Genomic DNA, 22668 nt, shown 5'->3' with positions numbered 1-22668 from the left:
TGTATAACTAATGTCTCAGATGAGATTTGAAATCTCTCATCTTTCTGACTCAAGTCTAGTGCTCTCTTCACTATGTTAAGTGGTCTCTAAAGGATAGGCTCTAAGGAAGCTTTGCAGAGAGGAAGGTGACAAATCCTTTAGTTGTCCTGGACTGATGTCAGCATCCTACCTGGCCCTGCTCAGCCCTTCTGGAGTCTTCATTGTTTACCCTGAGACGCCTTCAATTCAATAAACATTTCACATATTCTTAGAACTGGAAGACAATTCAGAGCTATTTCCTGTAATTCCACTATGCCCAGATAATGGGGATAAAAAAGAAAAAGGAGAAACCCAAGTCCTTCTCTCAAGGAGGTTCTACTCTTATGAGGGGGAATCCTTGGGTTGATATGACACCCCTAATGGTAAATTTATCCACTCTCCTACCTGCAAGCAAGCTAGGCCAGAGGCTTGCCTAGACAGACACGTATCACATTTTCCAAGTTTTCTTGGTTCCATCATCACTCCTTATATCTTGCAGCCCTGTGAATTGGAAAGCTCTTCTTGCTGTCTAACTTTCATCCCTCACCTGAAATTTCAGAATATTACCACTTCTCTAGCCTCAGGACAGATAGAAAACCATTGGTCACCTTCCTCTGATCACACAAGTAGATTACTTCAATTAAGTTTTTTGTTTTTAGACTGGACCTTTCATTCTTTAGAATAGAGAATTTCCAACTAGGAAGTTCCTCTACCAATGCAGATCAATGGCTGTTGGACAATTTAGTCTTAGAAAACAGTTTCTATCACTGAAAAGTTAAGTGACTTGCCCAGCCTACCTGGTGACTAATGTAATAGGCTTTCTTTTATATTCTTGCTCCCTGCTGGCTGCCTTTGCTTAGTGAGACAAGGAAGTTATCAGGTATCTTGGCCTCCCTGGCTAATTCTGGGGAGGCCCCTCCTCCTATGCTCTGGGAACAAGCCTTGGGAAAGAAGCCATTTGGAAATGACAGCTTCCTGGTCTGGAGGTGGATCCTTTAGTTCTAACCCTAGGTTCCTTATCAACTTGTTTCCTGGAGAGTTCAAAGAAAAAGAGGGAGATGGTAGAAATGGAAAGATAAGAGAGAAATCTGGGAAGTAGAAAAGGGAATTGTGGGGATGGGGATGAGAAAAGAATGAGGATAAAGGGAGATTAGACTATTTTTTTCTTAGCTTGATGCCTAACTTTGTAATTGCCAGTAAATCCAATTACACTGCATGATGTTTTTCCCCCCAAACCCTTACCTTGTGTCTTCTGAAGAACAGTAAGGGGTAGGCAGCTGTGGTTAAGTGACTTGCCTGGGGTCACACAGCTGTCTGAGGCTAGATTTGAACTCAAGTCCTATAGATTCCAGGCCTGGTGTTCTATACACTATGCTACCTACATGCCCCTGCATATTAGTAACTAACATTATTATGAGTCCCAGAACTGAATGGGTGGCAGCTAGACCTATGGATGCCAGCAACTTGAGCAGTTTATTGGATTCAAAGGACCTGGACAGAGACAAGTATTGGAGAGTGAAGAGGGTCACCCTGGAAGGCAGGAAAACCTGAGTTTGAATCTTGCCTTTGACACATACTTATATATGTGTATATATCTGTGCATATATAGATTTATGTATATGTATATACATATTTAACTATGTATATACATATGTATATATATATTTAAGATTTGCATATATAGTATTAGTTATATACATATATACTAATTATTACTATTATTGTTAATTAATCAACCATTATTATTATTATTAATCTATCACTTAGTGCCCCTGGTAGGTAAGTTAAAGAGTAGATGCTAAGTTTCACTGTAGAAGTTTCCTCATCTGGGAATTCTTTCCACTAATAAAATCACAAATCCACTCCTGCCTCATCTCCCCACCTCCTATCTTCCTCCTCTAAAAGGGGGCTTTGACAAGGAGGTTGGACACCTGCCCATCCACCTCATTCTTCCCAGATCACTAAAGTCTTCCATTGCTCCTGAGCCTAATAGAAATAGACTTGCTAAGGGATGAAGGGTGAGTTTCCCATCTTCTAGGGAAGCCTGGGCTGGCACCATGTAAGAGATCTGATGCCCAGGGCAATTGGAAAGAAGAGAAAACTGTTTTAATAATAGCACCACATCAGAAACCTAATTCTAGAGTAAAAGTCAAAGTCACTCCAGTTAATTTTAGGTTTCCTTACAACTCCCTCAGAGAATTTTTTTTTCCTTCTTTCCTGGGTAAAGTTGGTTCTCCTTGTCCTTGTCAGCCTATGGAGGGATTTTTTGTTGTTTAGTTATTTCAGATTCTTCATGACCTCATTTGGAGTTTTCTTGGCAAAGACACTGGAATGGTTTGCTTTTTCCTTCTTTGGCTCGTTTGACAGACGAGGAAACTGAGGTAAATAGAGTTAAGTGTCTTGGTCAAGGAGATACAGCTAATAAGTGTCTGAAGTCACATTTGAACTCAGGTCATCTTAACTCTAGGCCTGACATATTTAGCCATGATGGCTAATTTAGTAATTGCCAATAAATCCAATTGTGTTGTATTTTTTTGTACTAAACTTCCTTCCTCACCAGAGGCACCAAGATTATAAAATGAAGCCTATTGCATTAGCCACAGGGTAGGCTGGCTTTGTCACTTAACTTCGCAATGATAGAACCAGCACTCTAAGACTCTAAAATGTCCAATAGTTGCCGATCTGCACTGGCAGAGGGGTTTCCTCATTGGAAATTCCCTATTCTAATGAATGAAAGGTCTGATCTAAAAATAAAAAACTTGAAGAAATCTAATTGTGTGTGATCGGGAGTGGGGGGAGTGAGGGGTGACCAATTTGTTTTCCATCTCTCCTGAGGCTAGAGAAGTAGTAATGTTCTGAAATGGACAGGTGAGGGATGAAAGTTATACAGGATGATTAGGACCCCCTTCCCCACCATTGCCAAGTCCTTACTGCTCTTCTGCCTTGGAAATAATACTTCGTGTTGATTCTAAAACAGAAGATAAGGGTTTAGCGATAAAATAAAATAAAGACTTGTTAAGGGAATATTATGTCTCAGGCCCTGTGCTAAGGGTTGGGGATAAAAAGAAAGGCAAAAGACAGTCTCAGCCCTCAAGGAGCTCACACTCTACAAAATCATAGAAACTGGAAACCTAGAAGTGTTCATTTCTCCTATGTATATGCTCATTCTCTGGAGACAATAGCATGGACAGGGAATCACAAGAATTGAGTGAAAATCCTGGTTCCCTTTCTTTTACCCTGTGAGACCTTGGACAAGTCAGTGAAACTCCATGGTCCTCGGTTTTTTCTTCTATAATGGGAAGGGAGTAAGAGTTTATATAGTATTTGCTGTGTGCCAGGCATTGTGCCAAGAACTTTACAAATATTATCTCATATGCTCATGATGACTTGGAGAGGTAGGTATTATTATTATTATTATTCCTATTTGATAGTCAAGGAGACTGAGCTAAAGAGACTTATCCAGGGTCACACAGCTGGTAAGTTTCTGAGACTAGATTTGAGTCTTCCTAGACTAGACTAGAGTCTTCCTGAATCTAGGCTGTGTGCTCTATTAACCTAGCTAGCTCCAATAAAATGAAAGAAGTGTGCTAGATAGCCTGAGGATCCCTTCCAGTTTGAACTCTATGGTCCTTTGACTTCTAAGTTCCCTTCTTGTTCTAAGTTCTATGACTTTGCACATTTCTCTCCTTTTGGTAGAGGGGGGGACTAGGATATAGATCGTTATATGCCCTGTCCAACCCAATTGCCAGGTCAGTGGAAAGACTTAGAGGAATTGATACAAAGTGAACCAGGAGAAGAGTGGATACAGTAATAGACATTATGCAGGGGTCAACTGGGAAGAACTAAGCCGTTATCAGCAAAGCAAGTCTCCAAGATAACCAACCACAAGGGCCTCATGATAAAAACCCCAACAAAACCTCCGCTATCTAAGCCAAAGAAGGAACTGGTGGAGCCTGATTGCACATCAAAGCATGTCATCTTTCGCTTTATTTCCTTCATGAGTTTTTGACTGTATGTATAATATGTGTCTTCAGTCATGACCTGGGGAATAGAGAACTATGTTTTGCTTGAAAGCAGAGAGTAGGGGAGGGAGGGAGGGAATTTGAATTGCAAAATGTCAGAAAACAATTGTCAAAGACTGCTTCTACATGTAATTAAATTTTTTCATTTTTTTAAAGCCCTTATCTTCCATCTTAGAATAAATACTGTATATTGGTTCCAAGGCAGAAGAGTGGTAAGAGCTAGACAATGGGGGTTAAGTGACTTGCCCAGGGTCACACAGCTAGGAAGTGTCTGAGGCCAGAATTGAACCCAGGACCTCCCATCTCTAGACCTGGCTCTCAATCCACTGAGCCACCCAGCTACCCCATTTTAATTTAATGATATATTAAAAAAAAAACAGATGTAGAGTAAACTGGTACTACTTCACTGGTTTTCTCTGATTCAAGGGAAGGTTTGGTAGGAGAAAGATACTGGGACCTGGCCGTGGAGTTTTCTGTTTGTTGGGTTTTTAAAAAAAGACATTGCTAAATGCAAAAGCAAATTAATTCTGTGATCCATTCTGCGCTTTCAGATGGGTGACTGGTCATTTCTGGGCCGGCTTCTGAATGAAGTCCAGAACCATTCCACTGTCATCGGTAAGATCTGGCTCACCGCCCTCCTCATCTTTCGGATTCTCCTGGTCACATTGGTGGGCGATGCCATCTACGGAGATGAGCAGTCTAAGTTCACCTGTAACACCCTCCAGCCGGGCTGCACCAACGTCTGCTACAATAGTTTTGCTCCTATCTCCCACCTTCGCTTCTGGATCTTCCAGATTGTTCTGGTGGCCACACCATCCATTTTCTACATCGTGTGTGTGTTGCATCAGGTGGCCTTGGAGGAGAGGATGGATGTGGAGAGGGACCGTCTGCTGGAGCTGTGGCGAAGACTGGTGCCAGCCACTGGGGAAGTCCTTCCTGGAGTGGGGTCTGGGGTCCTAGTGCCCTCTAGCTCCTTTGAAGGCCACAGTCTGGATGAGGAGGAGGTCCTTCCAAAGCACCTCCAGTCCACCTCTCAGGACCCCATCTACCTGGCCAACCGGGCATTGATCATTTACATCGCCCACGTGGTGCTGAGGGCCTTCCTGGAGTTGGGATTCCTAGTGGGGCAATACTACCTGTTTGGGTTTGATGTGCCTCATTTGTATCGCTGTGAAACCTACCCATGTCCCACCAAGACGGACTGCTTTGTCTCCAGGGCGACAGAGAAAATGATCTTTCTGAATTTTATGTTCGGCGTTGGGCTTGGCTGTTTTCTTCTGAACTTGGCAGAATTGCACTACCTGGGATGGCTCTTTACCTTCCGGATGCTCTTCAAGGCTTGTGTCAATTGCTGCCAATATCTAGGCAAAGCCCCCCCATCCCACAGGTCCCGACTGCTGCCTCTTCTGGACTCAAGTCAGGAGAGGATCCTTCTGGAGGCCTCCTTGCTGCCTGCGTGGGGGTCAGGGCATCTCAGGGCCCAGCACACTGTGATACCTCTGACAATCGATGCAGCCCAGGCCACTTTGGACCACAAATCTCAACAGGAAAAGTCCTCCAGGATGCCCCCCAGCAAGAAATCTTGGCTCTGATCACCTCCAGCTCTGAGTAATCTAGCCTAGGATACAGATGGAGGAGAGTGGCTACATTAGTGGCCAGTCTAGAAAATGGTCCAGATGTGCATCCAGAAGAATAATCTTCACAAATTAGAATAACGGATCCCCACAGGCCTCTTTGTTTAGTTTCCTGCCTAGATTCATGGAATTCAAGTCAGCTTTGGTTCCTCCTTCTCTTTCTCTCTCTCCCCTGTCATTGTCCGTGTCTATCTCCTTTTCTGCATCCAGATAAATGTTTGCTGAATTTCATTCTTATGGCTCCTGGGCCACGAAGCCCTCAGGTTCCTGCCAGCTTTTGCCTGTACTATTGAAATCACTGAAATTATTGAAATTATTGTAAAGAGCCTCCACAATCTATCCCACATGCCAGAAGCCAGATGAATCTTCTGAAAATACAGTTCTGCCCATTCCATTTGACTTATGTCAATGGATCAAAGAATATTCTTTCTTTCTGTTTTTTTTCCAAAGAATATTTTTTATTTTTTAAAGACTATTTCAATATTTCAAAGAATATTCTTTCTTTCTTTTTTCAAAGAATATTTCAATATTTCAAAGATTATTCTTTATTTTTAAAGAATATTCTTTCTTTTTTCAAAGAATATTTCAGTATTTCAAAGAATATTTTCTTTCTTTTTTCAAAGAATATTTCAGTATTTCAAAGAATATTTTCTTTCTTTTTTCAAAGAATATTTCAGTATTTCAAAGAATATTCTTTATTTTTAAAAGACTATTTCAAAGAATATTCTTTATTTTTTCAAAGAATATTTCAGTATTTCAAAGAATATTTTCTTTCTTTTTTCAAAGAATATTTCAGTATTTCAAAGAATATTTTCTCTATTTTTTCAAAGAATATTTCAGTATTTCAAAGAATATTCTTTATTTTTAAAAGACTATTTCAAAGAATATTCTTTATTTTTTCAAAGAATATTTCAGTATTTCAAAGAATTTTTCTCTATTTTTTCAAAGAATATTTCAATATTTCAAAGAATTTTCTTTAAATACCTCCACTGTATAAAAATCTTGTGCTAGCTGCTAGGGAAGTCATGGCCTCATGGAGATTCCAGTCTTGTAGGAGGATAAGACACGTACAGATAACTAGAACACAGACACATTTATGCCTTTGAATTGAAGTTTCTAATTCAACAAATACTTATTTGTTTTTTTGAAAATCCTTACCTTCTGTCCTAGCATCAATCAATTTTCTTTTTTTACTCCTTTCCCTCTGTCTTAGAACTAATACTGTGTACTAAGTCACCTACGTGTCCTACCCCTCAGTCACTTTTTTTTAAACCCTTACCTTGTCTTAGACTCATTGGTTCCAAGGTGGAAGAGTGCTTACTGCTAGGCTAGGCAATGGGGGTTAAGTAACTTGCCCAGGGTCACACGGCTAAGACATGTCTAAAGCCAGATTCGAACCCAGGATATCCCAACCCCGGACCCGGCACTTCATCCATTGTACTACCTAGTTGCCCCTATGAGAGTTAAAATTAATATACAATAACTCAAGTATTATGTTTATAAAATTAATTAAAATAAAAGCTAGAGTTAAAAAGGAACTAACTCAAGCCACGATCCCGAGAAAGAAGGAAATAGAATACACCTCTCAACAAATATTTATTAATTTTTGTGCTATTTGGTGCTAAGCCTGGAGGTATAAATTTTTTAAAATGATATAGTTCTTGCCCTCAAACTTATATGATTATACATGACAAGTGCACTCAATCCATGAATCAACACACATTTATTTCTTGAATAAGAAATAGGACTAGGCACCCAGGCTACAAAGAAAGAAGTGAAACAGTCCCTGCCCTGGAGAAGCTTGCATGCTTTGTATATAGAGGATTTATTAAAAATAAATGGTAGGTGACCAAATAAAATTAAATTAAATTAAATAAAAAAAATAAGTGGTAGGTGACCAAATAAAATAAAATAAAATAAAAATAAGTGGTAGGTGACCAAATAAAATGAAATTAAATAAAATTCAAAAAAATGGTAGGTGACCAAATAAAATAAAATTTTAAAAAATTAAAAAAAAATAAATGGTAGGGTGTTTTGGAAAAAGAGGGAGAGGGGACCCTGGCTGCTAGGAAGACGGGAAAGGGTTCTCGTAGAAGGTACCACTTCAGCTGAGACTAGAAGAAAACAAGAGAGTCTAGGAGGTAGATGTGAGAAAGAAAGAAGGGCATTCCAGGCGAGGGGCACAGTCAGGACACAGGCACACAGACAGGCTAAATGAAGCATCACGTACAAGGAGCAGTACGAAAGTCCATTTGGTAGGAGCACAGTGTATGTGAATGGGACTGATGTGTAAGGTTAGAGAGTCCAGGTGTTATTGAATCTCTACTAGATAATGTTTTATCTTAAAAATAATTGGCATGACCATTCTTCTGCCTTGGAACCAATATACAATATTGATTCTAAGATGGAAAGAAGGGTTTTAAGAAATAAAAAGTAAGTGGGAGGTAGGACAGCTGGATGGCTCAATGGGTAGAGAACCAGACCCAGGGAGTCCTGGATTCAGATCTGACCTCAGATAGGTCCCAGTTGTGTGACCCTGGACAAGTCTCTTAACCCCCATTGCCCAGTCTGTACCACTCGTCTGCTTTGGAACCAATACACAGTATTGATTCTAAGATGGAAAGAAAGGTTTTAAGAAAGAAAAAGTAAGTGGGAGGTAGGACAGCTGGATAGCTCAATGGATGGAGAGCCAGACCTAGGGAGTCCTGGGTTCAAATTTAGCCTCAGACACATCCCAGCTATGTGATCCTGGACAAGTCACTTCACCCCCATTGCCTAGCTCTTACCGCTCTTCTGCCTTGGAAGCAATACACAGTATTGATTCTAAGTTGGAAGGTGAGGATTAAAAAAAAAAAAAGAAGTGCCTGGGAGTCATTGGAGTTTATTTATTGAGTGGGGGAATCGATGACCTTCCTGGGTTCTGGCAGATCAGAGAGGGAGACAGGAGGCGGGCAGCGATGAGGACCTGGAGTAGTGAGTGGTGAGGAGGGGATGGGCAAGAGAAAGTTAAGGAGGCAGCAGTGACATTAGGTGGCTGACTGGCTATGTGGGGTTGGTGAGCGTGAGAGTGAGCAGCTGAGGCTGTCCCCAATGGGGTGAGTGTGGGGGACTGAGCAGAAATAGGAGAAGCTCAAAGTCCAGGGAAAGTTGTCCCCGTTGGCAACAGGGGCACGTTCTGGAGGGCTTCAGGGAGGGGTTAGCATTTCAGTTGGATTTTAAAGGATTTGTAAGACTGGGAAGACCAGAGGGTTCATCTTGCTTGTACCCTCCCAATGGATGAAGTGGGTCAAGGAGGAAAACCAGGGGGGGGTGGGTGGGTGTGCAACGTGAATCTTTTCCTTGGTCTAGATGGGTTTATTCCTTGTGTTCCAGTGTATTTTCCTGCCTCCAAGCTTTTGCTCATTCTGTCCCACTGAGCTGTAATGTCCTTCTCCCTCCTTTCTACCTCTCTGAACTACTGAGTCAATAAGGATTTATTAAATGTCTTCTGTGTGCCAGGCATTGTTCTAATAGGGAGGAATTATTTAGGGTTTGTAGTGGTCGGAGAGGGCATTTTGTTCTCCTGAGATTGATGACCAGAATGTAGCGGTGGTTCCATCCAGCATCTTCTTGACATCTAATTCCTACCCATCCTTCAAGGTCCAGCTCTGATTCCACCGATTCTGTGAAGCCTTCTTGACTACCCCAGCGAACGCCTTCTTTTCTTCTTTTCTTCTTCTCAATTCCTATCACCCTGATTTTCTGTATAATTAATTTATAGCCCTGTGGCATCTCCTACTATAGTTTAGACCTTTTATTTATATCGTTTATTGTTGCTGGTATTTAACTTTGCATCTCTTTACAATCTTGTCTCCCCACTTAAGTTATAAGCTTATCCAGGGCAGGGACTGGATCTTATTAAACTTTTCCGATCCCCCTTCCTTCCTTCCTTCCTTCCTCTCTCCCTTCCTCCCTCTTTCTCTCTTTCTCTCTCTCTTTCTTTCCTTCTTTCTTCTTTCTTTCTTTCTTTCTTTCTTTCTTTCTTTCTTTCTTTCTTTCTTTCTTTCTTCCTTCCTTCCTTCCTTCCTTCCTTCCTTCCTTCCTTCTTCCTTCCTTCCTCCTTCCTTCCTTCCTTCCTTCCTTCCTTCCTTCCTTTCTTTCTTTCTTTCTCTTTCTTTCTTTCTTTCTTTCTTTCTTCTTCTTTCTTTCTTTCTTTCTTTCTTTCTTTCTTATAGGGGACCCAGGGGATAGAGAACAGGATCTCGAGTCAGAAAGAACCAAGTTCAAATGTGACTTCAGCCTGCCTCAGTTTCCTCATCTGTAAAATGGGACAATAACAGGACCTTCTTTGAAGGATTGTTGGAGGATTAAATGAGAAATTTGTAAAGTGCTTTGCACTGTGCCTGGCACATAGTAGGTGCTCTATAAATGTTTGCTGTTATAAATAAAGATTTGCTCATTTAACTTAACTTTGGTATTTGCATATTGGAAAGATCTGCAGGAGATTTCTAATCTACAACTATTTTGTAGCCTCTAGTCATCTCAGTTTCCTCTTCTAAAGTGGGGGGTGCTGGGCTGAAACCTTCCATAAAGATTTCTTTTCATAAGTCATGTCAGCATTTCCCAACCTCCACAGATACTTTTTTTCATATTTTTCATCCTGTCTAGTAGCTCACTCTTGGCCCCAGGTGGCTGGTGTGTGGGGCCTGATGAGCTGGTAGATAGCATGACCCAAAGGACCTGAGGGCCAGGCCAGGGCCGTAACACCAGGATTTTATGGGAGCCTAAAATTTAGATCTGGCCATGAGGAGAGCACCATAGTGCACAGAGAGTCAGGCCTAGAGTGAGGAAAACTCATCTTCTGAGTTCAAATCCAGTTTCAGACACCTACTAAGCTGTATGACCCTGGGCAAGTCATTTAACCCTGTTTGCCTCAATTTCTTCATGTGTAAAATAAACTAGAGAAGTGAATGACAAGCCACTCTAGAGTCAATGCCAAGAAAACCCCAAAAGGTATCACAAAGAGTTGGTCATGACTGAAACAAATGAACACAAAATTTTAGGACAGAAAAGATCTTTCCTTCCTTCCTTCCTTCCTTCCTTCCTTCCTTCCTTCCTTCCTCCTTCCTTCCTTCCTTCCTCCTTCCTTCCTTCCTTCTTTCTCTTTCTTTCTTTCTTTCCTTTCTTTCTTTCTTTTCTTCTTTCTTTCTTTCTTTCTTTCTTTCTTTCTTTCTTTTCTTTCTCTTCTTTCTTTCTTTCTTTCTTCTTCTTTCTTTCTTTCTTTCTTTCTTTCTTTCTTTCTTTCTTTCTTTCTTCTTTCCTTACTTTCTGTAAGACACTCACTGCTTATAGTCTTAAGAGTTGCCATGGGATGGAGGTGGGGGGGTAGCTGGGTGACTCAGTGGATTGAGAGTCAGGCCTAGAGAGTGGGGTCAGAGTTTCAAATCTGACCTCTGACACTTCCTAGCTATGTGATCCTGGCAAGTCACTTAAACCCCATTTGCCTAGCTCTTACCACTCTTCTGCCTTAGAACCAATACTTACTATTGAAGGAAGGTAAAGGTTTTCATAAAAAAAAAAAAAAAAGAATTGCCTGGGGCACCCAGGAGACAAATGTCCAGAGTCACAAAGCCAGGGTCTCAAACAGGTCTTCCTGGCTCCTTTCCACTGACCCACCTAGTTGCCCTTAATAAAGGTTTGCTTAATCTAATTGTGCCCTCACTCCCATCCCCTCTGGTCCTCCCCTGAAGCCTCTCAGATGTCTGAATTAGTGCAGGTGAAAAGGATTCTGTAGAAAAGCTTATGATTTCGCAATTGACATTCCTTCCCTTTTTCCTCCAACATAAACACCCCAAGGAACCTCTCTGTGAAGGAATTAATGACCAGTAAGTAAATAAAGGTACTATTGCAAAAGTCAGCTGGATACTCTATCTCTGTGTCCTTTCCTGGGTCTATTCAGTTATCTGAAAATTCCAGGAGTTTGCCAAGAAAGGAGGAGCCTTTAATTCTGGGTGGTAACACGTCCTTGAAGCAGGGATATGATGAAATATTTTCACATTCCCTTCTTTACCCTTCATTTTCCTGACTTCCTGCCCTTCCTTCATCTTCAAACACAAGCTTAGAGTGAGGGAGAAAAGGTCAGACAGCCCTGGATCACTGCTCTGCTACAAGACTTCAGAAGTTCCCCAGGGCCCTTGAGACAAAGAACAAACTCTTTCTTTAAAAAAAATCATTTATTTAATGATTAATTTAGAATATTTTCCCATGGGGGGGGGGGGGGTGGGGGGGTACGTGATTCATCTTTTTTTTTTTCCCCTCCCCTCCTTCAGCCCCGTCCAATAGCCAATGAGCAATCTCACTGCATTTTACATGTACCATTGATCAAGACCTATTTCCATATATTGATTATTTGCACTAGAGTGATCATTTAGAGTCCACATCCCTGATCATATGCCCATCGAACCACAATTTAAAAAAAGACGACCAATTGTAACCAAGGAATAATGTTTGAAATTGACAAAAAAAAAAGATGACCATAGGCTATCCGAAGACCTTGTTTAATAGGTTGTTGGTGATGATAGATCCATTGATTTAGAGCTGGATCCCTTAGAGCTGGAAGGATCTTGGAGGTCATTAATCCATCCCCTGCCTCATTTTCCAGTTGAGGAAACAGAGACCCAAAGAATAATAAATGACTTGCCTGAGGTTGCACAGGTAGTAATTAGCAGGACAAAGGATTTGAACCCAGGACCTTGGACTCTAAATCCAGTACATTTTTGACTGTACTAGTTCTGCCTCCTGGCAGTAAGGCTGGAAAGAATAAGCCTGAGGAAAGACTAGCACATTTGGCAAATAAGAGATGCTGGTGATTTGTAAAGAGCAGGTTTCAGCAGTGATGCTGTTGAAGGCCAGGTTCTGAGGGCTTCAGAGGTTAGATGGAGGAGAGAAGGTAAAGGCAGTGAGTACATGTAGGCTTTTCTAGGTTACTTACCTGCTCCTTGCCTCAGTTTCCCCATCTGTCCAGTAGGGTCAGGCTCTGGATTAGATAGTGGACTAAGGCCCCCTTTATTATATCAAATATCTGTAAATGTCTTTATATACTTTACATTTCTTTAATGGGGGCAGCAGGAAAAAGGTTTGTCTGTGAACAATCATCTAATTAACTATGTCTCCAGTGTTCCATGGGATTTTTCTGAAGTAGGGACTGCTTGTTGATGCTTACTTGCTCTACTAAGTCACCTAGCTGCCCCTGACTTGTTTTCTAATACCATTCTCAGGAGTTCTGGAGGAACCTTAAATGGGTCCTGGGACCCCGGCAAGAGGGGGCTTTGGGGAAAGTGTATGCTGCCCCCAAATGGCCAATCTGTGGCTAAAATGAGCAAACTGTCAACTCTGGGAGGGGGAGCAGGAAGAGGGAGGAAGACCACAAGAATCATGTAACCATGGGAAAAGAAAAAACAAAAGACAGTGGAAAAAATAAAATAAAATAAAATAAGCAAACCCATCAACAGGCTTTTATTAAGCACCGAAGATATACCGGACACTCTGCTAAGCATTAGAGATACGAAGACAAAAACCAAACCGTTCCTGACGTCAGAGAGCTTATATACTGATGGAGCAGAAGAGAAGGAAAGGGGAAACCACACATCCTCATATAACAACTATAAAATTCAGGGTTTTCCAAAAATCTTGGCAGATCTTAAGCTATTAAAACTTGACACTGGTCCCTTGACTCCAGCCTAGCCCTTACTGTTCTTCTGCCTCAGAACTAATACTTCGTTATTGCTTCTAAGGTGGAAGGAAAGGGTTTAAAAAGCAAAACAAACAAAAACTTTAAACTGCACTAAGACTTTGGGGACATCCTGTGTAGACAGAATAATCTCTGGAAGAAGAGGGCACTAAAAGCTAGGGGGAGGGGGCCCTACAGGGCATGGCACTGGAGCTGAAGGAGATAGGAATCCTAAGAGGTAGAGGCAAGGAGGGAGTACATTCCAGGCTCAGGGGACAGATTGTGCAAGGGAATGGCAGCAGATGGTATGTGATGAAGAGCATGGCCAGCAGGCAAATTTGGCTAGAATTAGAGAGCATGAAGGAGAGGTAGGATGGAGCCAGGCTGGAAGAGCTTTAAATTTCATTCTAGGTGGAATCGGGAGTCACTGGAACTTCTTGAGTAGGGCAGTGATGCAGTCAAACCTGTGCTTTAAGAATATTAACGTGAGGACAGCTAGAGAACCAGGGCTGAAGACTGGAGGTTCTGAGTTCAATTCTGAACTCAGATGCTTCCTAGCTGTGTGATCCTAAAGTAAAGTCATCTTACCTCCATTGCCTAGCCCTTACTGCTCTTCTGCCTTGAAACCAATTTGCAGTATTAATTCAAAGACAGAAAGAAGGTAAAGGAGAGAGAGAGAGAGAGAGAGAGAGAGAGAGAGAGAGAGAGAGAGAGAGAGAGAGAGAGAGAGAGAGAGAGAGAGAGAGAAAGAGAGGAAGGGAGGGAGGGAGGGAGACAGAGAGAAATAGATAGAGAGGGAAAGAGAGAGAGAAAGAGAGAGGGAAGAGGGAGAGAGAAACAGAGAGAGGGAGGGAGACAGAGAGGGAGGGAGACAGAGAGAGAGAAAGAGAGAGAGAGGGAGAGAGATAAATAGAGAGATGGGGAGAGAGAGACAGAGAGAGAGGGAGAGAGACAGAGAGAGAGGGAGAGAGACAGAGAGAGAGGGAGGGAGACAGAGAGGGAGAGAGACAGAGAGAGAGAAAAAGAGAGAGAAAGGGAGGGAGGGAGAGAGAAATAGAGAGGGAGAGAAGGAGAGAGGGAGAGAGAGAGACAGAGAGAGAGGGAAGGAGACAGAGAGAGAAATAGAGAAAGAGAGAGAGGGAGAGAGAAATAGAGAGATGGGGGAGAGAGAAAGAGAGAGACAGAGACAGAGAGGGACAGAGAGAGGGAGGGAGGGAGACAGAGGGAGGGAGACACAGAGAGAGAAATAGAGAGGGAAAGAGAGAGGTGGGGGAGAGAAATAGAGAGATGGGGGAGAGAGAGACAGAGAGAGAGAGAGAAAGAGAGAAAGAGAGAGACTATTGGGAAGGCTATTATGTCTAGATGAGAAACAATAAGAGCATGAACTATGATGGCCAGTGTCTGAGTGGAGAGGAGGGAATTAAATGCAAGAGGCAGTTGCCTTGGTAGAGACTGTAGTCAAGACTTGATAGCTGACTGGCTGGAAAAATGGTGATGCCCTTGACAGAAATAGAGGAGTTGGGAAGAGATGGGGTTTTGAAGGAAAGCTAATGAGTCCTGTTTTGGACCTGCTGGATTTAAGATGTCTAAATGGCATCCAATTGGAAATGTCCAAAAGGTTTCTGGGTGATAAAGGATGCAAGACTGGAGGTCAGGGAGGAGGTAAGGAAGAGCTACATGGATCTGGGAATCCTCTCCAACCTCTGGGAGCCAATGAGATCAAAGAGAGAGTCTAGAGAATGAAGAGCAGAGGGAGGACAGAGCCTTGGGATGCACTAGGGACAGGTGGGACATGGAGGATGGGTGATCCAGCAAAGGAGACAGAAGAGTGGCTGGGCAGGAAGAAGGCCAAGCAAAGGAGAACAGGGTCATGAAAGCCCAGAGATGAGGGAGTATCAGGAGAGGGTGATCAATGGTGTCGAATGCTGCGGTGAAATCAAGAAGGATGAAGTCTGAGAAAAAAGGTCATCAGATTTGGTGATTAAAGAGCTCTTGGAAACTTTGTAGAGGGCAGTTTCAGTCCCGCCATGAGACGGGGAGCCAGATTGCAAGGGACTGAGAAGGGAGAAGGGCAGAGTGCGGCCAGGTTTTGTTTTGTTTTGTTTTTTGGCAGGGAAGGAGAAGAGAGATAAAGGGTGAGAGCTCCAGGGGACATGAGGGTCACGTGAAGGATGAGGGAAGACTTGGGCATGTTTGTAGGCAGCAGAGGAGACAGCAGATATGGAGAAAGTGAAGATTATGTCAGGAGGGTCTGATTCAAGAAGGAGGAGGCAGGACCCAGGGTGCAAGCAGAGGGACTGTCTCGGCTAACCCACTGGAGTACTAGAAGAGAATGACATGATTGGAGGGAACGCAGGACAAACGGCCTAAAAGTAGGTTGAGGTTTGGAAAAAAAAGGCCATTTACCAAACTAACAAAAGCAGCTGGAAGGCTCTCTCCTCCCTTCCCCGGTCTCTTTTCACTAATAGTCCCTCTTCGTCAAGATGGGGCTAGTCCAGCCTGGAAAACCCCCTGGTCCAGCTCCAAGAGGCGCTACCCAGCCCTGGCCTGCAGCACTGGCTCACCCCGCAGGAGCTCCAGGTTCTTTCCTTCTGGCTACGAAGGCAAACGCGTCAGCCTCGGGGCTCAGCCCTTCACCTGCCTGGGGGAGCGAGTGGGCTTCCTTCCCCCTTTCCCGGACAGAAGTACACAAAGGAGGGCCTGAAGGCGCCCCCCCCCCCCCGCGCCCCCAACAGGAGTGCTTTGATCAGTCGATCCCTCAGCAGGGAGATCCACTGAAAGGGTCGCGGTGGCAGGAGGCTGACGCCCCTCCCTCGGTCCCGCGGAGTCCATGCCCGTTTCAGGCAGCGCTGGCAGGGATACGGTGCCGGCCGGCCCGGGGCAGCAGCGAATGTCTAGTGGCTCCTTGGGGGCAGGGTCGGGGCGGCCTCGGACCCTGCCATCTCGGGGGTGGCCAGCAGGGTCCTGGTGCCCATCGGGACGCGCGGAGCTGGGGGCCGGCTGGGCTGTCTATCCCAGGCGCCGCCAGCAGGGCGCTCTCTCCTCCTCGCTGGGCTTGGCTGGGTGACTGGGCTGCGCTGCCCTGCTCGGGGCTGGGCTGGGTTGGGCTGGGCTGGGCTGGCCCGGCTTCGCTGCGCCTCGCTGGGCCCGACAGCGCTGCGCTGCGCCGCGCGGGGTCGGGCTAGGCTGCCGGGGCTGGGCAGGGCTGGGCTGGGCTGGGCTGGGCTCGGGCGGTCTGGGGGCGGCGCCGCGCGGCTCGGGGGCTCGGCTAGGTTGCGCTACCTCGCTAGCTCGCTCGCTCGCTCGCTCTCTCGGTTCGGCGCGCCTCTGCTGGCTTCCGCTGGGGTGTGCTGCAGTTGGGACTGGGAGCCGGCGCTGGAGCGGGGCCGGGCCGGGGCCGGGCCCGAGCCCGAGCCGGTGCATGCCGCGTCCCTGTGTCTCCTGCCTGGCCGCCAGTCCGGCGGTCTCCGGCGGCCGGTGAGTGCGGGCCGGGCCCGAGGCGGGAGGGGAGCCGGAGAGCCAGAGCCAGGGGTGGCCCGGGTGGCGGGGCGGGCTCCGGGCTGGTCCGGGAGGGGCAGACTGCTGCTCCTCCTCCTCCTTCCCCTCCTTCCCCTCTTCCTCCTCCTCCTCCTCCTTCTCCTCCTCCTCCCGGGAAGCCCCCGGGCTCCGGCTTTCCCCCCAGCCTTGCTCGGGCGCTGGGGGTGCGAGAGAAGACACCGGCCCGTCCTTGCCCGGGCCCGAGCATGGACCGGGTTGCGGACGCCCTCGGACCCAGGGGGTGCAGGGAGGAGGCTGGCGCTGTCCTGCAGGGAGGTCTGGGGCCAGGGCCTCCAGCCCCCTTCCTCCTCCGCTGGGGGGTGCCCTTTATTCCGGAGGGAGCCCGGGGGGCTTGCATTGTAGTGGCAGGATGGTCTGTGCGTGGGAGTGGGCTGGCGGTGGGTGGCTTTGCCTCCTCCCCTCTGTGGCCCCTGCTGGGCTGGCGGGGGGGGGGGGGGTGGGAGCCTGGGACTTGGGAGTAGGGGGCTGCACCGCTGCCTTAGGCCCAAGCTCTCCTGACAGCCTTAAGGGGAGGGGGAAAGCGATCAAGATTGGAGTCCATTATCCTCTTCCGCGGCCCTCACCCTTTCACTGCCAAAACGGTGCCGCAGCCCTTGCTCCCTCCCTCTCTCCCTCCCCGGAGCAGCTGCCAGACAGCTGGCAAAACAATGGAGTAAAGGCGACCCTGGTTCCCCGATGCCCGCTGCCCCCCTTCCTCCTGCTCCCGCCGGAGCCAAAGATGGCTGGGGACTAATTGAACTAGTCTGGGGGAATCCTCGGGCCTTTGGGGATTCTGGATCCTCTTTCTCTATTCACCTTTTCAAAGCGGGTAGGGAGGAGGGGGAGCGAGGAAGGGAAGCCAGCTAGCCCGAGGCAGGAGTGAGAGACAGGCCTGGACTGTCCCACCCCCCTAACCTGTCGTGCCAGTTAGTTGGGTGACAGGCGTGGGGGTTCTGTGCCCCTCCCGGGGTTCCCTGGGGCGGTTCTCTGCCGTCCTGAGCCCGGCGAGGAGTGGTCATGTTCTTGGGCAGAAGGAGATAGGGCTGCTTTGTTGGAGTGGGATGGGGAGAAGGGGGCGGGGCCCCATGGGCATGTGCTCCCTGCCGATGATTCAGGAAGGCAGAAACCCTTAGGGGAGCGTGTGGGGCTGGCGGAAAGGTCCTGACACTGCTTCTTGGAGGGGTATGGGGGGGGGCCTTCTGTGGGATCCCGTCTACTCAGGACCCTGCTCCTAACCCATTCTCCAAGGAATGGGAATTGAGCTGCCCCTTCCTATTCCTGTGGACACCAGATCCAGGACCCTGAGGCCAATTTGCTGCCCAGGTGACTGCCTGGAATATGGAGATTGGGGGAGTTGGAGAAGAGGGGCCAGAGGATGAAACAAGACCCAATAAGAGATCCCGAGACAGGGTCCCAAGGCCCACGTTACTGGCTGACATCTCTTTGGGGCTCCATCCTCTGGGCATTTTATTGGGCAGAGTCACATCATATTTTAGTTTTAGAACTAAAGGGACCTCAGGGGTTAACCCAATCATTTTACCAGAGACATGACAAGTGAAGTGACTTGTCCAAAATCACAGCAGACTTGAACTCAAACCCTCTAGGTTTTCTCTTTCTGGATTCTCTAAGTTCACTCTTTCCTCTGGACCAAGCAGTGAACAGACCCGTCGCCATGTTAGTGGGCTTTGCCTCGGTGCTTCCACCATTTTTGTTGGGTTGGGGACCAATTTCTCTTTGGGGGTGTTGAAAATAACAATGCTGAGGGACAGCTGGGTGGCATAGCAGATAGAGTATCAGCCTTGGAATTGGGAGAATATGGGTTCAAATCTGGCCTCAGATACTTCCTAGCTGTGTGACCCTGGGCAAGTCACTTTATCCTGATTGTCTTGTCCTTGCCACTCTTCTCTCAAGATACTGAGACAGAAGGTAAGGGTTTAAGGAAGAAAAAAAAAGGATAATTTTGGCCCTGTTTGGGAGTGTGGGGCTTCCGGCCAGCCCTTGGCTGGCTTCTCCAGTGGCCAGGGCTTCCTCCCTAGTGTCTGCCTCCTGAGCTTCCCCTCTGGCTCCTTTGTTCCCAATCTCAGGCTTTCCAGGAAACATCCTCCCCATTCAGGTCATCACCAGTTAAATATAGCACTGGGTGGAGGTTTGCCGTCTATTGACGTCTCCGTTTTGGGTGGAAGTAGAGGTTCTAGGACTGACCACTGACCGGGACAGTGGAGAGTGCCTCAGGAGGTAGAGCCTGTGGAATTGAGAGAAGATGGTTTGGTGGTGCCTCAGTGCCAGGAGCAGTGTGGGTGTTCTGGCGTGTAAACTTCCTCGTGGAAGGACTGAACTTTGAACTGTTGGCGGCCTGGTCCCCTGGCTAAGTTACCTTCTTGCCCAATGGTTTGTTTACTCTGGCCCATCATGACCCCCCAGCTTAGGGCAAAGGGCCCGGCTGCCCCTTCACGCCCTCTTCCCAAGCACTGACAATTGCCCCGGCGCATAGTAGGTATTTAATACATTCGGATTGATGGAGAGGATCAGGAAAGGGTGAGATGGGGCTAAAGGGTGCCATGGAGGAAGCTGGAGATGTCATGCGTGGATTCTGGTCCTCCTCCATCCCCGTGGATCAATACACATTTCCTAAGTGCCCACTGTGTGCCAGGCGCCGCCGCCCCTTGTTTCCTCCCCTTTGAAGTCCTGGCTCCCTGACCTTGGGGTGGTGCCTCCTCCGGACGCCACCTCCTCACCTCCAGAGACTCCGTTTTAGTCTTCGGGTGGCACCTCGTCCTTTGCTCTGGCGGGCAGCATCAGGGGCCTCCCCCGGGGGTCTGGGCCAGGCTCTTCCCACAGAAGGCCCACAGGTCCCTCCAGGGGAGTTCTGGGTGGAGCAGAGCAGCCAGGAGGCCGGGGCCTGGCCCAGAGAGCCACCCTGCTGGGGGTGGAGTGCCAACTCTATTTGCCCAGGCTCGGGAAGACTGACTGCGTCCTGGCCGTGTCGGGGTGGGCTCTCTGGCCTGGGGGTGGTGATTTCTTTGCTCCTTCCCAGAGTGGAGGGCTGTCTGCAGCCAGACACAGTCCATCTGGAGACCGGAGAGCTCAGTGGCAGAAACCGATGGAGGCCTCCAACTGATCTGCTTGCCTGACCTGCTGGCCAGATTCCAAGCGGCTGGCAGTTGGGTCCTGGGGCCCTAGGGGCTCCCTGGACTCTTGGGGTGCCTTGGTCCCCCCAGGGGAGGGAGTGATCACGTAGGCGTGGTGAGTAAGGAGAAGGAGACTTGTCTGCTGGACGAGTCTGAGGCAGCAGAGCTGCTCAGACCCCTTTTTCCTGGCTTAGACGGGGGCTGTCCATAGGGAGGGTCTGGGATGGGGGTCTTGGTGGAGCTTCTCAGTTCCAGCCCTGAGTTGTCTTCCAGATCTGAATTTATCCTCCTATTCCCCTGTTTCTAGACAGTATGAGGAGAAAACTTAGGCTAGGGCGGGTGGGCAGTTTTTTTTAGGGGGGGGGCTAGAACATCGCTGGGGGGCCAACAGACCATATTGGGGTTCAGAGGGAGCCTAGACTGGACTAGGGCCCTTTCCTCTCCTTCGCAGCCCCCCTCTTTTTGGACTGTTCTGTGTCTAGAGGTAGGAATCAATTCATGTTACCATGGAAAAATACTCTAAATTAATTAATTAAATAAATAAACTGAAAAAGGACCCGAAAATAAAATAGAGGTAGGCATCGGGAGCCTTGTAAATTATCCATGTTCCCCGGACACTTCCTACAGCCCCTATTCAGTCAGTGGTGAAGGTTTTCAAGGACTTTTTCTCTGCCGCGGATTGTGCAGACTTTAAAAACAAGATTCTTTATGAGCTACCTGGTATTTAGAGCCTGATCAAGGTCATGCAGCAAATTGAGAGAGGAAGAGGCAAATGGGGATGCCCTCATTTGAGACCTGGACTTTAGAGGACCCGAGTTCAGATCCTTTTTTCTGATACTTCTTGTCTGTGTGACCTTGGACAAGTCACTTGTCTTCCCTGGGCCTTACGTTCTTCATCTGTCAAAGAAGAGGGTGAGACAAGATGACTTCCGAGGGCCCAGGTGTCAGAGGACCTCCATTCGAATCCTGCAGTCTTTTCCAGCTCTGAGGTTCACACGACGACTCTAGCCCAAATCTGAGCTTTCTAGGGAGGTGCTCCGTGTGTCCTGGTTAATAATCAAAGAGAATTCTTTTAGATAAAGCTGCTTTAAGCCTCGGAAAACAGTTCCTGGTAGAGTCGAACCTTCCAGAGGCCGTAGGTCAAAGAGCTGGATGGAGCTTAGAGATAATTAAGTCCAGAAAGAGTGGAATCAGGCCATTTTGGGGTCGTAGCACCTTGGGCCAGTCCCTCTCCTTTGCTGTCTCTCCCTGCCTCCCTCTACCATCTATTTTTCTCAGCTCTTCCTATTTTACAGAGAGGAAACAGAGGAGGGCCTGGGACTGCAATGGACGTGGTCAGAGTTCCTGGGTTTAGGCAGAGCTTCTGCTAGGAGCGATTTCCTCCTGGTTAGGCCATTTGGGCAAAGAGACAGCAAAGACGCCCAAAGGGTTAACTGGTGAGATCCTGGCATTTTATGGGAGACTCTCCCTGGGGAGTGTCCACAGGGCTGGCGGGTTCCTGGGAGTGGCTGCCCCGGCACGGGGCGCCCCGTGGGGCAGCGGTGCCCCCGATGTCACGCCAGATGTGTGCAGTAGGCTTGGGCTACACCTGGAGCCGGATAAGCACCCTGTGACTGGGTGGTGAGTCAGAGAAGGCGGGCGGGCAGGCTGCGAGCTCAGCAGAACAGGCCCAGGAAGGGTGTTGGGCCCCTTCTCACCCCACTCCCTGAGCTAGGCTGGGCGATGGGCCGGGACTCCTCTCTGTCTGCAGCTTGGTGGAGGGGTCCTTGTGTGGGATAAAAGGCCCCCGAGCTGGAGGAAATGGCCTCTCTGAGGGGTCAGAGGCCGGGGAAGGAAGGCTTGTCCTCCCAGAGCAAAGCATTTCCTTTGTTTTTATTTATGAGTCAGGCCTGGACAGAGATGGAGAGGGGAGGGGACGCCAAGGATGGTTCTCGCATTCTCCATTCCTCTTGGGAGCTTTCAGGTGCTCCTCATCTGTCCCTGGAGTGTCCCAAACCCCAAAAGTAGGGTGACCCATTTAAATCTGTCCCCATTTAACATAGCACAAGTAGGCAGCCTGTTACAGAGGATGGGACGCTGGATTTGGAATTTGGCTGTCTCAGTATCAATTCTGAGACAGAATTGCAGCAAGAGCTGGGCAATGGGGGTCAAGTGACTTGCCCAGGGTCACACTGCTAGGAAGTGCCTGAGGTCAGATTAGAACCCAGGACCTCCTGTCTCCAGGCCTGACTCTCTCTCTCCACTGAGCAGAAAAATGAGGCTATTGGACTGTAAGCTCTCCTCTTGGAGACCTACAGAAAGCCTTACTGAATGGGATGATGCAGATGTGGATGGGATGATGCAGATGTGGATGGGATGATGCAGATGTGAATAGGATAATGCAGATGTGGATGGGATGATGCAGATGTGGATGGGATGATGCAGATGTGGATAGGATAATGCAGATGTGGATGGGATGATGCAGATGTGGATGGGATGATGCAGATGTGGATAGGATAATGCAGATGTGGATGGGATGATGCAGATGTGGATGGGATGATGCAGATGTGGATGGGATGATGCAGATGTGAATAGGATAATGCAGATGTGGATGGGATGATGCAGATGTGGATGGGATGATG

General features: G+C 47.3%; 2 protein-coding genes across 12 annotated transcripts in view; both read left to right on the top strand.

Moving 5' to 3' along the window:
* The first annotated feature begins 4591 nt into the window (after positions 1-4591).
* On the top strand, positions 4592-21660 carry LOC100025691 (gap junction gamma-1 protein-like). The gene is made up of 6 exons (XM_001376506.3): positions 4592-5456; positions 15851-16066; positions 16226-16298; positions 16739-16859; positions 17039-17195; positions 21533-21660. The coding sequence occupies exons 1-6, from the start codon at positions 4592-4594 to the stop codon at positions 21658-21660; spliced, it is 1560 nt and encodes a 519-aa protein (XP_001376543.3).
* MYO18A (myosin XVIIIA) overlaps positions 14994-22668 on the top strand; it is a 157310-nt gene continuing 149635 nt past the window's right edge. For 4 of the 11 annotated variants that reach the window (XM_056819564.1, XM_056819557.1, XM_056819552.1 and 1 more), the window contains exon 1: positions 16639-16859. The gene's annotated coding sequence lies outside the window, so the exon portion shown is untranslated. Of the gene's footprint in view, positions 15755-16626; positions 16860-22668 lie in introns of those variants that run through there. The other 7 variants (XM_056819563.1, XM_056819562.1, XM_056819561.1 and 4 more) reach the window with 4 other exon arrangements.

This window comes from Monodelphis domestica, chromosome 2 (genome assembly GCF_027887165.1).
Source record: "Monodelphis domestica isolate mMonDom1 chromosome 2, mMonDom1.pri, whole genome shotgun sequence".
Lineage (NCBI taxonomy): Eukaryota > Metazoa > Chordata > Mammalia > Didelphimorphia > Didelphidae > Monodelphis > Monodelphis domestica.
The sequence above is the reverse complement of the archived record's forward strand: the minus strand, read 5'-3'. Positions and strand labels throughout refer to the sequence as shown.